The following is a 16,294-nucleotide window of genomic DNA, read 5'->3' as shown; positions in this document are numbered from 1 at the left end:
GAGAGAGAGAGAGAGAGAGAGAGAGAGAGAGAGAGAGAGAGAGAGAGACCGAGATTTATTACCTGGGTAGAGATGTGGGTAGAGATCTGGAGGAGTGAGATGATTTAGGAGAATAAATGATTAGAAGCCTGAGTACCAAGGCAACGCCAAGAGTCTGATGGTCTCACCCTATGTCCCAGGCTACTTTCAGCACCACGGAGATGGCGCTGGCGCTGAACCGCTACCTCTGCCTGGCTGTGCTGCCGCTCATCACCAAGTGCGCGCCACTCTTTGCGGGCACCGAGCACCGCGCCATCATGGTGGACTCCATGCTGCACACAGTGTACCGGCTGTCGCGGGGCCGCTCGCTCACTAAAGCACAGCGCGACGTCATCGAGGATTGCCTCATGGCGCTGTGCAGGTGAGGAGGGGCCGATGGCGGCGGAGGGAGTGGGCGGGGTCGCCAAGGCGGGGCCTCGCGTAAGATCTCCGCCCTCTCTGGGCTTGTCCTCAGGTATATCCGCCCGTCCATGCTGCAGCACCTGCTTCGACGCCTGGTGTTCGATGTGCCCATCCTCAATGAGTTCGCCAAGATGCCACTCAAGGTGAGGGCGGTCCTCAGCGGTAGCCTTTTCTCACCCACAGTCTGGCTGTGCCTCTGGATCAGTGGGGTCTTTCGTATTAGCCACGCCCACCACAGCTAGCCAAAACTGGAGGACAGCGAACCCTGAGGAAACCAATTAACATCCTCTTTTGCCTGCTAGGATTCCCATGGCATTCGCTCTGCGTCATTGGCGCTGCTAACATTCCCTAATTACCGCTTAATTTGCCTAACTAAGTGAGCCAGCCCCCGCCTCAATTAGCATATATTTTCATGGGCGCACTACTTTCCTAATTAGCATTTTATTCGTGTGTCCAGACCACCAGCCTTCCAGTATTCAAATGAGTGCGTTTATTTGAATCAACAGTACCATAGCTATTCTGGATATTTGCATACTGTCTCTCCTACTTTATCATTTTCATGCTGGTTTGCATAAGGAGATACCCCATCTAACTTAGACTGTCTTGCATAAGATGCCTAAATTAGCCCCAACTCTAAGATGCATATTAGATAGAGGAGGCCTTTTTGATTACCATATATTTGCATGGGGCACTGCCTATGTTTCTGTTTGACATGCTAATTTGCATAAGCATGGATCATCCCATTAGTGTGCACACAATTCTACCAGGAGACTGTTAGCTTGCCTATTTCTGTAAAAACAACAGACAAATCCAGCCGTAGTTTAATGCCCATCCTGGCTCTCATTGACAATACCAACTCCGAGTAATAAGCTGTCTAGGACCATTCGCTAATAAGCGTACCATCCTTCCCTTATTAGCATCTCATTTGCGAGCACTGACACCCTCTGCCTCCTGGGGCCTCCGCTGCCTGCCATCTGCTTATGCCTCCTCTGTGTGTCTCTTGCAGCTCCTTACCAACCACTATGAGCGTTGCTGGAAGTACTACTGCCTCCCCACAGGCTGGGCCAACTTCGGTGTCACCTCTGAGGAAGAGCTGCACCTCACACGCAAGCTCTTCTGGGGCATCTTTGATTCTCTGGCGCATAAGGTCTGGGGACTCATGGGGTCTCAGAGAAGCCTGTGTGGAGGGTTTGGGGGTTCAAGCTTGGAGATCTGGGATGAGATCCCTGTTGGGTTGGGTGGCACACACCAGTAATTTCAGCGGGAGGTGGAAGCAGATGGATTAGGAATTCAGTCACTCTTGGATTCTATATCAAGTTTAAGAACAGCCTAGGCTACGTGAGACCTGTCTAAAAAACAAACAAAACAGACCAAAGTGAGGCTCAGGCTGCTGAGAGAGTGACTAGCAGATTTGTGGGTTCAGAGAGGGGAGTTGATGGCTAGAGGGTGGATTGGGGACTGTAAGGCTGCGGGCTAAGCGAAGCCTGCCTGATCCTCCTCTTCGCCCCTGACACCCGCAGAAATACGACCAGGAGCTTTACCGGATAGCCATGCCTTGCCTGTGTGCCATCGCGGGCGCACTGCCCCCAGACTACGTGGATGCCTCATACTCATCCAAGACGGAGAAAAAAGCCACAGTGGACGCTGAAGGCAACTTCGATCCCCGGCCTGTGGAGACCCTCAAGTGAGACTCGGGGACAGACAGTGGTGTGACTAGGGGTTGGGAGAAGGAAGGTTCCAGAGGGAGAGGGAAGCCCCACCCCAATGCCTGCCGACCCCACCTCTTCTCACAGCGTCATCATCCCTGAGAAGCTGGACTCCTTCATTAACAAGTTCGCAGAGTACACCCATGAGAAGTGGGCCTTCGACAAGGTGAACATTGGGGCCCGCCACCTCTGCCTACCTTCCTTCCCCCAAGCCTCATGCCTTCCCAGAGGCCTCAGCCATCTGGGGACCCTCAGCCATCCCTGAGACCCTCACTGTCCTCTGAGAGCCTTACAGGGTTCCCCTGCCTCGTATCCATCCTCCACTCTCTTCTACCTCTCCTCTGGCCTCCACTTCTAGATTCAGAACAATTGGTCCTATGGCGAGAACATTGATGAAGAATTGAAGACCCACCCCATGCTGAGACCCTACAAGACCTTCTCAGAGAAGGTGACCAAACCTTAGGTCCTGATGTCAGAGATCAGAAGGAAACTCCAGGATTTAGGGGGTCCAGGGAGGAGTGAGACAGCGTCATAGGTTGGCTGGCGTCTGGTCCTGGATTTTGCCTTCTCTCAAGATTAGCTGATTCCCCTGGACGACCCCAGAATCCTCAAGTCCCTTCTCTAGAAAGACTCCTTGATAGTGCAACTTCTCTGAGACCCTTGTAAAATGGGTGCTAGAAATGTTTGAGTCACTTGTTTACAGATTAGGTTAGAGTGCTGGGTTACAATCCTGACTGACCCACTTCTAACGTCCTATCTCCTGGTGGGGTTTCTCCTGCCTTGAGCCCGTAGAGATCAGGGAAGCTGAATCAGGTTTTCCTCCTGGCTCCATTCCACCAACTCCACTTACTCTATCTGCCCCAGGACAAAGAGATTTACCGCTGGCCCATCAAAGAGTCTTTGAAGGCCATGATTGCCTGGGAATGGACAGTAGAGAAGGCCAGGGAAGGTGAGGAGGAGAAGACGGAAAAGAAAAAAACAAGAAAGATATCCCAAACTGCCCAGGTGAGCTTGCGAGGAGACAGTGAGGGTCTGAGCAAGGGGAATGGGAGTGATGGGTCAGATGTGGTGGGATTGAGAGGGGTGCCCCCAGGTGAAGGAGGGACTGTGAAAAGGTGCAGGCTGGGTGGGTGCGGTTGTAATGAGGCCTGACAGAGGAGAAGTAGAGTAAGGAGAAGAGGGTAGTCCTGAGCAGAAATCTCAGTGCCAAAAGGACAGCCACCAGCCTGAGGAATTAAAGAGCCGAGGAGGGTGGCTTAGAGGCAGGGCCTTAAGGGACAGGCTCAGGGTAGGCATCTGGAGGCTCAGAACTTTCTACATGCCCATTAAATACCCCCTCTCTCTTGCCCTCTCAGACATATGACCCCCGAGAAGGTTACAATCCCCAGCCACCAGACCTCAGTGTGGTTACGTTGTCCCGGGAGTTGCAGGTGAGATCACAGACCCTTTATTTAGGAAGCTCAGGTCTGACTGAATCTGGTCCTTGAATGTCGGCATCCCATTTCCAGGCCATGGCCGAACAACTGGCAGAAAATTACCACAACACGTGGGGGCGAAAGAAGAAGCAAGAGCTGGAGGCTAAAGGTCAGAGCAATTATCCCCTCCCACCACTGCCTCACCCCCCACGCTGTCACGGGGCCTCAGTTAGAGTCCTGGCTTCATGGTGTTACTTAACCACTCTCCTGGCGCGGCTCTGTTGCACTGATGTGTAGCAACCGGAAAGCAATGTTTGCACTGTTAGCACCATTTTAATGGTGCAGCTAACTCAGCTTGCAGGAGCCCCAGTGAGAGTGGCTTGGGTCTTTTCTGGCCCCTGATTTCTAATCTTTGCCATCCGCAGGAGGTGGTTCCCATCCTCTACTGGTCCCCTACGACACGCTCACGGCCAAGGAGAAGGCACGGGACCGAGAGAAGGCCCAGGAGTTGCTGAAGTTTCTGCAGATGAATGGCTATGCAGTCACCAGGCACGTGAACCCATGAACCTGAGCTGAAGCAACCGCAAGCAGGGGCGGAAGGAAAGCCGTGGGGGCGGGGCTTGGGACGGAGGCGGGGCCATAAGGAAGCCAAAGAGTAAACCTGAAAGCAGCGAGCCGACCTCCCACTGGGCAGTGCAGTCATGGCCTGCAGATGTGCTAAAGGCAGGGCTCAGATCAGGCCAAGCGGGAGAAGCATGGGAAGCAAGACTCGGAGAACAACTTAAGGACCTGCAAGTGGGCAGTGTGCACAGGCTGACCAGAAAGATGTGTGAAATAGGGCAAGGCCCGTGTCTGAGCTGTCTCTGCCTCTCCACGCAGGGGTCTTAAGGACATGGAACTGGACACATCCTCCATTGAGAAACGATTTGCCTTCGGCTTCCTGCAGCAGCTGCTGCGCTGGATGGACATCTCCCAGGAGTTCATCGCCCACCTGGGTAGGAAAAATTCCCTCCCATCTTTCCATGTCATCTGCAAAGACCCACCCAGAGCACTGGTTCACCCATCTCTCCCTCAACTAGTATCTGTGGAGCATCGGTTCTAGCAGACTCTGCTGGGAATGACGGGATGGATTAGCAGGGAACTAGACAGGTGGTGTTTCATCCACATCCCTGTTTTGGAGTCCGACAGTTAGAATCACACATAGCTAAGCCGAGTGTGATAGGAAATGCCTAGTGTTGGGGGAAGAGGACAGCAGGGAAAGGTGGGCTGGGGTGTGGAGCCAGCTGCCATTTAAGCTGCGTATTCAAGAAAGACGTGAGTGACACTGTGACATCTGTGCCAAGACCCGGAGGAGTGGGGTGGGGGCACCTGAACACCTGGAGGGTGTCATGGCAAAGGCTTGTGAAACCACCACCCTTCATAGACATGGAGGGGAGCAACTGAAGGGACCCCGCTAGGTCATGCAGGGAGCGGGGGGGGGGGGACTTCTGAGCTAGATGGGAGGTAAGAGACTTGTCCTCTGCACAGAGACGGAGTCACAGGAGGGGTCTGAGCAGGGACCTAGCCCCAGTGGCCAGAGTCCCTCTGACTTGACTGTGGCCAGGGCAGGTGTGAAAGAAAAAGAGAGGATTTTATTTTATTTTATTTTTGTTTTTATTTTTTTGTTGGTTTTTTTTTTTTTTTTTTATTTTTATTTTTTTTTTTTGAGACAGGGTTTCTCTGTGTAGCCCTGGCTATCCTGAAACTTGCTCTGTAGACCAGGGTGGCCTTGGACTCAGAGATCTGTCTACCTGTGCCTCCCAAGTGCTGGGATTAAGGATGTGTCATTATTTCCTAACTCTGCCCCCACCCGGTGTCCCTTCCTACCAGAACAGCCGGGCTTCCTTAGCTTAAACCCACACTAGCCCCTCCTTGCCCTTCCCCGCAGAGGCTGTGGTTAGCAGTGGACGGGTGGAGAAATCCCCGCACGAGCAGGAGATTAAATTCTTTGCTAAGGTGAGAGGTGGGCTCAGAACCTGGAGGGGCTGTGGTCTAGGAGGGTCCCTGGACCTTTACGCATCCCCCCCACTTTCTTCCCCACCTAGATTCTGCTGCCTTTGATCAACCAGTACTTCACCAACCACTGTCTCTACTTCCTGTCCACACCTGCCAAAGTGCTGGGGAGTGGTGGCCACGCCTCCAACAAGGAGAAGGAGATGATCACCAGGTGGGCCGCCTGTGATGGCACCTTACAGCGTGTTAACCCCAACTCTCTTCTTCCTGACCTTGACTCACATGGGGTCTGATGGGTGTTTCTGCCTTGGGATGTTCTAAAGTGACCAACTGTCCCAGTGTCCCTGGGACTAAAGAGGCTCCCAGGACTTAGTGAGACAAGCCAGTCATTCGGACAAAGACAGCCTCCCCTTCATCACCTCTACTTGCCAGTTATTCCTGTGACTTTTTTTTCTTGCAGTGCTGAGGACTAAAGTTTACATGTGCTAAATGTATGAGCCACTGAGCCACGCCCCCAGCCCCTCCCTGGGGAATTCTAGGCAGGGGCTCTGCTGTTGAACCATGCCCCAGCCCCTCACTGGGGGGATTCTAGGCAGGGGCTCTACCAGAGTCACATCCCAAGTCCCTCACTGGGAATTCTAGGCCATCACTGAAAGACTGAGCCATTCCTGCAGCCCTTGCCTGTGACTGTCAAGCTTGGTCTGTGTCCTTTGATCATGTCACCACTGTCTTTCATCTTGGTCTCCTTGACCCTCCTTCATCCCCTTGTCCTTCTGTCATGTTCTCTTTCCTCAGCCTCTTCTGTAAACTCGCTGCCCTTGTCCGCCACCGAGTCTCCCTCTTTGGTAAGTAGCCCCAACTCCGAGCCTCTGCCAGCTCTCTTGCTTCCTTTATGCCCAACTCCACCTGGAAGAAAGAGTTCCTGGCTCAGCCTTTTGTAATGTCTTCCCTCTGATCACAGACTGGGTCGTCCTAGGGATGGGTAGATAGCCATGCAGCCACTGTCTCACACAGGGACAGCCCTGAGAAGTCAGAGCTAGACAGAAGACAAAAGAGGGAGAAAGGAAGGGAGGACAGCCAGTGCTGCGGTGGGGACACCCAGGGGGACTGTGGAAGCTCATCAGGGTTAGGTATGGCATAGCATGAACCTGGCCAGGAAGAGCTGGGACGGACATAGGAGGTTCTGGCCTTGAGGCCTGTCCTAGGGTTTTATTACTGTGAAGAGACACCATGACCAAAGCAAGTCTTTTTTTTTTAAAAAAAAAGAGGGGGGGCTGGTGAGATGGCTCAGAGGGTAAGAGCACCCGACTGCTCTTCCAAAGGTGCAGAGTTCAAATCCCAGCAACCACATGGTGGCTCACAACCATCTGTAATGAGATCTGACGCCCTCTTCTGGTGCGTCTGAAGACAGCTACAGTGTACTTAGATATAATAATAAATAAATCTGGGATTTGAACTCTGGACCTTCAGAAGAGCAGTGAGTGCTCTTAACCACTGAGCTATCTCTCCATCCCCCTCCCCCTAAGCAAGTCTTATAAAGGACAACATTCAATTGGGGCTGGCTTACAGGTTCAGAGGTTCAGTCCATTATCATCAAGGTGGGACCTGGCAGCGTCCAGGCAGAGTTGAGAGTTCTACTTCTTCATCTGAAGCCTGCTAGTGGAAGACCCACTTCCAGGCAGGGAGGGTGAGGGCTTTAAGCCCACGCCCACAGTGACACACCTACTCCAACAAGGCCACACCTCCTAATAGTGCCCCTCCCCGGGCTGGGCATACAGAAGCCATCACGAAGCCTCTTCCTCACCCTGGCCCATATCCCTTTCCCAGGGACGGATGCCCCAGCTGTGGTCAACTGTCTTCACATATTGGCACGCTCTCTGGATGCCAGGTACGGCTTCGGGGTACCCCCCAACCCAGTCCTCCTGTACTCTCTGAGTGACATTCGTCTCAGGAATGGAAGGAGAGGAGCGAGGAAGGAGGGGAGGGAAGGAGCGGGAAGGAGCGGGGGACCCTCTGCTTCTACAGCTCTGCACCCCACCTCCTAGAACGGTGATGAAATCGGGCCCTGAGATTGTAAAGGCAGGTCTGCGCTCCTTCTTCGAGAGCGCCTCCGAGGACATTGAGAAGATGGTGGAGAACCTGCGGCTAGGAAAGGTGTCGCAGGCGCGCACGCAGGTGAAGGGCGTGGGCCAGAACCTCACCTACACCACGGTGGCTCTGCTGCCTGTCCTCACCACCCTCTTCCAGCACATCGCCCAGCACCAGTTCGGAGATGATGTCATCCGTAAGGACTCCTGACACTGAGGGCAAGGGGCACGGGGTGGGGTGTCTGCTTGACCAGCACTGTCCATCCTGAGGTGCATGGCAGAGTCACCTGGTGTTGGAACAAATGCTTTCTCGTGCAGTGAGCCAAAGCACAGTTAGTAAACTGTAGGGAACCGAAGGTATTAACTAAAATGTGAATTCAAAAATCACAGTGGTGGTGCATACCTGTAAGTAATCCCAGCATTCAAGAAGCTGAGGCAGGAGGATGGCTGGAAGTTTGAGGCCAGCCTGGCCTATAATAGTGAGTTCTAGGCCAGCCTGGGCTACAGGGTGAGGTCTTGACTTACAAAAAGCATAAGAAAAGCAAGGGCTTACGCATCTCAGTGGTATAACACTGGGCTGGTATCCAGCAGTGAAGAGCTGGAGGAAAGACTCACTGAGTAACTCTTCTATAGAACTCACAATGAAAGGCTGAAAGCACTCGGTGGCGGAGCCCCTGCCTAGAATCCCCCAATGAGCAGCTGGGGGCGTGGCTCAGTGGTAGAGCCCCTGCCTAGAATCCCCCAATGAGCAGCTGGGGGCGTGGCTCAGTGGTAGAGCCCCTGCCTAGGATCCCCCAGTGAGGGGCTGGGGGCGTGGCTCAGTGGTAGAGCCCCTGCCTAGAATCCCCCAGTGAGGGGCTGGGGGCGTGGCTCAGTGGTAGAGCCCCTGCCTAGAATCTCCCAATGAGCAGCTGGGGGCGTGGCTCAGTGGTAGAGCCCTTGCCTAGGATGCCCCAGTGAGGGGCTGGGGGCGTGGCTCAGTGGTAGAGCCCCTGCTTAGAATCTCCCAATGAGCAGTTGGGGGCGTGGCTCAGTGGTAGAGCCCCTGCCTAGCATGCCCAAGGAAGGTGCTGGGTTCCATCCCCAGCACCACACATACACACAAAGTAGATTCAGCTACTTGCGCCAGAAACCAAGTGACTCTAAATCACTGTAACTCAAACAAGCTAGACGTTTCTCTCTCTTGAATGTTGCACTGTCCAAAGCAGATGAGAAAAGTCGTAAGGTCAGTACCTCAGTTCCCTCCATCTCGTGGTCCCGCCTGCCTTCTCTGAAATGGTGTCTTTACCTCACACGCCTCACCACAGGCATCCTCCTCCTCCCAGGCAGCGGAGGAGGCTGAAAGAGATGAGCAATTGCTGCAGCTCCTATAAGGAACAGTCTGGAAGTGGCCTTGTTAGTCAGAAATTCTCGCTGTGCTGGACTGTTTGAAAGAAGCAGTTCAGGCCGGGCAGCGGTGGTGCATGTCTGGTCTACAGAGCTATTGCCAGGGCAGCCAGGGCTGCACAGAGAAACAGAGCCCAGCCCGTACCCCTAAAAAAGCAATTCAGATGGAAGAAGGAAGGAATCAAGCGACCGATTACTTTTGACCTCTGACCTTCACATGTGCACACACTGGAACACATACATATACATGTATCACACAAACATGCACACATGGAAAAATATAGATGCTGTGACGTCACTCCCGTTGTATTTTGTTTTCTCTCTATAGTTTTTTTTCTAAATCTTGAAGCTCCCTGCCCCCTGTTGTCCTGATGGATTTGTACAGTCAGTGAGGATCTTAACCTTGGCCCTGAGGGAGGGGTTTATGCTGCCCAAAACCATACACACGTGTGTGCTAGGTTCTCAAGTGTTATCATGTTCCTCAAAGACATCTGAGGCAAAATAAGTCCTTCCCCCTTTATAGTAAGCCCCTCCCCTTTAGCAAGCTTCTGCCATGCCCTTTCTTCTTTCTTTTTTGTTTTTGTTTGTTTGTTTTTTGGTTTGGTTTTGGTTTCTTTGAGGCAGGGTTTCTCTGTGTAGCCCTGGCTGTCCCGGAACTCACTCTGTAGACCAGGTTGGCCTCGAATTCAGAAATCCGCCTGCCTCTCCCCCCACCCCCTGCACTCGACACCCCAGCACTGCTGGGATTAAAAGTGTGTGCCACGACTGTCTAGCCTGTGTCCTCTTTCTCTAATTACTTTTCAGGCATTAATTTATTTGAGAATTGAGTGTGGTCCAGTGGTAGAACACTTGCCTAGCGCGTGTGAGGGCCCATGTTCCACCCCCAACATCACAAATTAAAACGACAGCAACAATTCATTTGATCTTCAACCTACTCTGTGCTGAGGGTACTACAACAATCCCTTTACAGATAGGGAACCGGTACTACAACAATCCCACTACAGATGGGGAACCTGAGGCTAGAAGAGAGCTGGTCTTGGCTGAGTTACAAAGCGTAAATGTCAGGGGGCTATACAGCTCTCTATCTGTTACCCACGGGCCGTGTGGTGACAGAGGTGACATGAGTTGGGCACAGCCCAGACCCTCACTCTCTCTTCTTTTCAGTGGATGACGTGCAAGTGTCTTGCTACCGAACGCTGTGCAGTATCTACTCTCTAGGAACCACCAGGAACCCCTACGTAGAAAAGTGAGAAAAAACGGGGCAGATTATTGGGTTTATATAGGCACTTAGAGACTGAAAGGAGTGGGCATGTGAAGTGGGGAGGGGGTGCAAAGCTGGACATGTTAAAATCTTGAACTTGCAACTGAACTAGGGTAACTGAAGTTCACGCCAGAAGTCAAGAGAGGGCGCTGGTGGAAAGGCCAGGGCTAGAAACAGAGGCTGTGGGATCTGGGAGAGTGGGAACCAGACACCTGCTGACCAAGGAGGCTTGAGTAACTTCTCTGGGGAACAAGCATGACCGGGCAGGAGACGTGCAGAAACGGGGCGGCAGCATGCTGGAGATCACTAGAGAGGAACGTTTCAGTCTGCGTACAAGTCTTTGCCAGGCACGCAGAGAAGGGTGCACACGAGAGCAGCGCCTGCAACTCCCGCTCCAGAGCGGACCACTCCTGTGCGGGATGGGGCTGGGGCTCAAGACTGGGCGGAGGGGCGGGCGCATGGAAACTAACTGCAGCTCTCCTTCCAGGCTGCGGCCAGCCCTGGGGGAATGCCTGGCCCGCCTGGCCGCAGCCATGCCAGTGGCATTCCTGGAGCCTGAGCTGAACGAATACAACGCCTGCTCTGTCTACACCACCAAGTCTCCTCGAGAGCGGGCCAGTGAGTCGCGTGGGCTGGGGCAGCTGCCACAGGGGCACAGGAGAGCCACCCTCGGGGTGGAGTGCTCCCTAAATCTGGGCTGTGAGGGGCTGAGAAGTCTCCGGGATAGTAGTGTTCCACAACACCCAGACCTTGAGGGATCTGGGCTGTGCTGTAAGGGACCTTCCGAAGCCACTCCGCTGGAGGATTAGGGGAACAGAGATGAAGTTTGGAGCTGTGAGACTGACTATGGAGTTGCTAATGCGAAGCTTAGGGAGGCAGGTACCTTCCGTGTCCTTGAGGTTTGAATGACCCGAGCTTATCGTGGATATTTTTTCATTCACGATGTCTGCGGAGTGCCAGTTAGGGGCGAGAGTCAGAGGTGGTGGCCACACAAGCCACAGGCAGGCATCCTGTCTTCTCAACCCTGGGGTTAGAGCCAGGAGTGGGGCTCAGAAAATATCCAATCAGGAGAGTCATGCTGTGCTCCTCAAACTCAGCTGAGTGTGGTAGTGTGAGCTTGTACCCCGAAATCTGGAAGGTCAGATACTGGAAGGCCTTCTTCAGGGCCATCTTCACTCCTTAGAAATTTCAAGGCCAGCCTAGGCAACATGAGACTCAGTCCCCCGTCCCCCCGTCCCCCCATTCAAAAAGAAAAAGAAAAAAAAGCCCACTTCCAGCCCATGGAAGGGAACAGTGGGTGATGGACTGTGGGTTTCCAGAGACAAAATTGTAGTCTGGAGCTGAGACCTGAAACTGGGGGCTCCAGGTGGTGGAAACAGCCCAGACCTCTCCTCTCCGTGCTCTGGGGGTTGAGGTGGGAGGGGCTAGCATGGGGCCCACCAGGGTTGGCCACATAGAGGACATAGAGTTTGGGTGATATTTAGGAGTGAAGGTGTTTAGGGCTCAAGGCTTGCACGAGACCCCATCTGGATAAGAAGTTGGGGTTCTTGCTTCAGAAGTTCAGTGTGGAAGTCTCACATCATTCCAGGCTGGCGTCGCATGCCCTTACTCCAAGCACTCTGGAGGCAGAGGCTGGTGGATCTCTGTGAGTTCAAGACCAGCCTGGTCTACATAGTGATTTCAAGGCCAGCTTGGCCTATGTAGTGAGTTCAAGGCCAGCCTCTTCTACATAGTGAGACCAAGTTCCATGCTGGGGTATATTTAGAGGTTTGAGACAAATCCTTTATTTGACTTTAGGGATTAATGATGTTGAAGTGTAAAGTTCTTGGGGGGCACAGTTTCAGTGGGAGGCTGAGATGGGCTCTTGGAGACTTTTAGGTATAAGGTGATTTAGATTTAGACATCAGGCGGGTCACAGGGAAGGTTTGGGTCGACAGCTGGCATACCCTGACCTACCCGTGCGCCCCCAGTCCTGGGGCTTCCCAACAGCGTGGAGGAGATGTGTCCCGACATCCCAGTGCTAGAAAGGCTCATGGCGGAAATTGGGGGGCTGGCCGAGTCCGGAGCACGCTACACAGAGATGCCGCACGTCATCGAGATTACGTTGCCTATGCTGTGCAGCTACCTGCCCCGCTGGTGGGAGCGAGGGCCTGAGGCGCCCCCGCCAGCCCTGCCTGCGGGCGCCCCGCCACCCTGTACAGCGGTCACCTCCGACCACCTCAATTCCCTCCTGGGGAACATCCTCCGAATCATCGTGAACAACCTGGGCATCGACGAGGCCTCGTGGATGAAGCGGCTGGCCGGTGGGTCTACGGGACAGTGTCCCCTGGGGAGCAGGGAGCTGGGGCCCCTGGAGGTCAGAGGTCGCATGTGAGTAACACCCACTCTCCTGCAGTGTTTGCCCAGCCCATTGTGAGCCGTGCCAGGCCAGAGCTCCTACGCTCCCACTTCATCCCTACCATTGGGCGATTGCGTAAGCGGGCAGGGAAGGTGGTGGCTGAGGAGGAGCAGCTGCGCCTGGAGGCCAAGGCAGAAGCTGAGGAGGGTGAGCTCCTGGTCCGGGACGAGTTCTCCGTGCTCTGCCGAGACCTGTATGCCCTCTACCCACTGCTCATCCGCTACGTAGACAACAACAGGTCAGCATGGCCCAGCCTGTCCTGACTCGGGCTATTCCTCAACTGCCATGGACTCTTGCAACCCCTCCAGGCCCTTCCAGTCCTTCTCCCTCTCTAGCCTCTCTGAGCTGGGGAGATGGCTGAGTGGGTAAAGGGATAGGTTCTGGACTTGAACCTCAGAACTCATGGGAAGCTTGCTGCAGCAGCACACATCTGTAATCCCTGTACCCCTGTGGTGAGATGAGAGGAGGAGAAGGGACAGTGTCTGGAAACTCTTAGACCACCTAGCCTGAAGCCTGCAATGGAGGCCAACAAAGTGACAGTCTCAAACAAGGTAGAAGGCAAGGGCTGGCGCCTGAGGCTGTCCTCTGGCTTCCATTTGCACAGTAGCAAATCCTGCATGCACACACATGCACACCTATACACACACACAAACACACACAGATACACCCTGCATACACACACATATATATATACACCTACATATACAACATACACACAGATACACACATACACACATACATACGATACATATATATACATAAACATATACACACAAATATACACATACATACACACATAGGCACACATATATACACACAGATACACATACATACACACATAGGCATACATACATAACACACACACACACATACACACACACACAGAGCCTTCCTGGTTTGTCTCCTTCTGTTTCTTAAAACCCTATTGAGGGTTACACTATCTACTATAAGGAGACTTATTTCCCCTCCAGCATTTCGAGACAGAGTCTCACTCTGTAGTCTGAACGAGAACAAAATAGGCAAGCAAATTCCCAGCAACCCCTCCTGCATCAGCCCTCCGTGGTGAACCCTAAGTTTTGTTAGCAAAATTAGGCTAATTTTCTTTGGCTCCCTCTGCACCTAGAAACCTTCATTTTTAGACACAAAACTGAACCTAAAAGAAATTTCTACGTCTCCCAGCTTGGTTCTATCTTTTTTTCTTCTTTGTTTTTATCTAAACAGAAAGAGAGGAGAGTTGGCACATGCGCACACGCGCGCACACACACACACACACACACACGTACACACACACTCCAGAACATGCAACTAACACAATCTCCTTTGGATCACAGCAAAAGGCTTTATCCGCCATCTGACCCCTCTCTCCTCTACCTCTGCCACTATTTTTTTTGTTTAAAGGTTTCTTTATTTATTATATGTAAGTACACTGTAGCTGTCTTCAGACACTCCAGAAGAGGGAGTCAGATCTTGTTAGGATGGTTGTGAGCCACCATGTGGTTGCTGGGATTTGAACTCTGCACCTTTGGAAGAGCAGTCGGGTGCTCTTACCCGCTGAGCCATCTCACCAGCCCCTATTTTTTTTTTTTTTTTTTAATCTTTAGGCTTAAAAGAGAACTCCATGCTTGGTTTGGGCTGTGAGGATGGATTCTGGTTGATGCAGGGAAAGGGGGCTGCTGAGCAGAGCCCGGCTTTACTAACTAAGGAAATCAGGACAGTTGTCACCCAACCACGCCAACAGTGTCCACTGCACAGCACATATGTGTGCCATGCTCCCTCCTCCTGGTTTGTTTGTGACAGGTTCTCTCTCTGTGGTTCAGGCTGACTTTGGACATGCTCTGTAGCCTAGGCTGGCTCCGCTTCCCGTAGCTGGAGGTGCATGCTCAGCTGTGTGAAGCTTTATCGTCCCCCTAACACCGGACGATGCAGCTTTCCCACTACATACACAGTAATGCAGAGCTCGCTCTTTAAAACACAGCCATACACCACAGAGACGCATATCCTTTCATTCATAGCCTCGGCTTTGCACGGTCCATATTGATTAGAAAATTAAACAGAGCACGGTAGTACAAATCCCAGTACTCAGGAGGCGGATCGCTGTGAGTTTGAGGCAAGCCTGGGCTACACAGTGAGCTCCAGGCCAGCCTGGGCTACAAAGTAAGATCCTGCCTGAAACGCCCAGACTTTTAAAGTTTCACTGGACTGATCAGATTCCCTCAAAACACTCCATCCCCTCCACTGGATGTGTCTTGGCTCCCATGAGCATCCCTGGGCGCTCTGGATGAGCCCCTTCCCTGAGGGTCCCTGTACCCTTGTCCATTCTGTCCTGGCCCCCAGGGCACACTGGCTGACAGAGCCCAACCCCAATGCGGAGGAGCTGTTCAGGATGGTGGGAGAAATCTTCATCTACTGGTCCAAGTCCCACGTGAGTCCCAAGCCCCGTGTGCACCCCCACCCACGTCACTGTCTCCACTGGTACCAGTCTCCGTTCCTTAAGCCCAAAGGCTGATGCTGACAGGCAGCTTTGGCCAGTCTCGGGGTCTGAGCCCCATGCTGCTTCCCCCACCAGAACTTTAAGCGTGAAGAACAGAACTTCGTGGTCCAGAATGAAATCAACAACATGTCCTTTCTGACAGCTGACAATAAGAGCAAAATGGCCAAGGTGGGTGCTTCACAGAACTGAGGGGTGGGGTGGGGAGTACCCTCCAGGCCTGGATGGGGGTGGGAGCACCCTCCAGGACTACCTTCTTGACCCTCCCAACTCAGTCAACTCACCTGCCCTGCTTTGGTCATATCCCCTTTAGCTCTCAGGGGCCACATCTTCCCACCTTCCCTTCTTCCTCTTCACAGTCCTCCCCATATCTTTCCTTATGTCCTTCCCTTCATCCTTCCTTTCCCTATTACCCTCCTCCTCACCTGCCTCCTCTTCCCCACCTGTCTCCACCTCCCCATCTCCCTGATTTCTTTCCTACCTCCTCCTCCTCCCCTCCCCTCCCCTCCATCATTCCTTCCTCCATCTCGTCCATCCATCCAGCTGCATCCTGTCTACTCATTTCCTCCCCTCCCATCCTCCGCCCCAGTTACTCTCCATCCCCCCTTACTCCCCCATTACTTTCCTTCTCTCCATCACCCCACATCTCCCTCCCTTTCCCTCCTTTCACAACTGCCCTCTCTGGGGTCCTAAAGAACAGGTCCCCCCTCCAAATCAAGATCTGAAAACATCCAGCTAATGAGTGGCGTGGCGGGTGGGGAAGAGGAGCCAGGGTAACTTGAAGTTGGGGCTGGGGCTCTCTGTCGGGCTGGGGTAACCCTTCTTGTCTCTGTCGGCAACCCGATGAAGCAGGCAGGAGACATACAGGTCAGCGTCACATCTGGAACCTTCTGCATGACTTTTGGCTAACACCTTTACCCACTCAAAGCCCCACCCTTTCAAACCCCCTGTTTTTGTCCCTGACCCCCACCCTCTGTGTCTTCTTCCTCCCCAACCATCCACTCCTTCCCCCACTCTCAGCTTTTGATGAGTTGTTGAATTATTTCTCTTCTGGTTTGGGGTAGTTTTCTTTCTCTTCTTCTTTATCTTTATCTTTCTTTTTTTTTTTTTTTTTTTTTTT

The 16,294-nt window shown here is 53.0% G+C and overlaps 1 protein-coding gene across 1 annotated transcript in view; it reads left to right on the top strand.

The window, feature by feature from the left end:
* Nucleotides 1-16,294, top strand: part of Ryr1 (ryanodine receptor 1) — a 126,862-nt gene that overhangs the window by 58,067 nt on the left and 52,501 nt on the right. Inside the window, exons 48-70 of the mRNA XM_021211089.2 lie at nucleotides 180-400; nucleotides 494-584; nucleotides 1,448-1,588; nucleotides 1,962-2,125; nucleotides 2,235-2,313; nucleotides 2,506-2,595; nucleotides 3,012-3,152; nucleotides 3,503-3,577; nucleotides 3,656-3,731; nucleotides 3,988-4,111; nucleotides 4,442-4,557; nucleotides 5,490-5,557; nucleotides 5,647-5,768; nucleotides 6,350-6,399; nucleotides 7,382-7,442; nucleotides 7,600-7,838; nucleotides 10,192-10,273; nucleotides 10,776-10,906; nucleotides 12,259-12,591; nucleotides 12,684-12,924; nucleotides 15,021-15,108; nucleotides 15,253-15,345; nucleotides 16,027-16,041. Coding sequence (XP_021066748.1) covers nucleotides 180-400; nucleotides 494-584; nucleotides 1,448-1,588; nucleotides 1,962-2,125; nucleotides 2,235-2,313; nucleotides 2,506-2,595; nucleotides 3,012-3,152; nucleotides 3,503-3,577; nucleotides 3,656-3,731; nucleotides 3,988-4,111; nucleotides 4,442-4,557; nucleotides 5,490-5,557; nucleotides 5,647-5,768; nucleotides 6,350-6,399; nucleotides 7,382-7,442; nucleotides 7,600-7,838; nucleotides 10,192-10,273; nucleotides 10,776-10,906; nucleotides 12,259-12,591; nucleotides 12,684-12,924; nucleotides 15,021-15,108; nucleotides 15,253-15,345; nucleotides 16,027-16,041 — 2,841 coding nt within the window. The remainder of the gene's footprint in view (nucleotides 1-179; nucleotides 401-493; nucleotides 585-1,447; nucleotides 1,589-1,961; nucleotides 2,126-2,234; nucleotides 2,314-2,505; nucleotides 2,596-3,011; nucleotides 3,153-3,502; nucleotides 3,578-3,655; nucleotides 3,732-3,987; nucleotides 4,112-4,441; nucleotides 4,558-5,489; nucleotides 5,558-5,646; nucleotides 5,769-6,349; nucleotides 6,400-7,381; nucleotides 7,443-7,599; nucleotides 7,839-10,191; nucleotides 10,274-10,775; nucleotides 10,907-12,258; nucleotides 12,592-12,683; nucleotides 12,925-15,020; nucleotides 15,109-15,252; nucleotides 15,346-16,026; nucleotides 16,042-16,294) is intronic.

Source organism: Mus pahari, chromosome 1, assembly GCF_900095145.1.
Source record: "Mus pahari chromosome 1, PAHARI_EIJ_v1.1, whole genome shotgun sequence".
NCBI classification, from domain to species: Eukaryota; Metazoa; Chordata; class Mammalia; order Rodentia; family Muridae; genus Mus; species Mus pahari.
The sequence above is the reverse complement of the archived record's forward strand: the minus strand, read 5'-3'. Positions and strand labels throughout refer to the sequence as shown.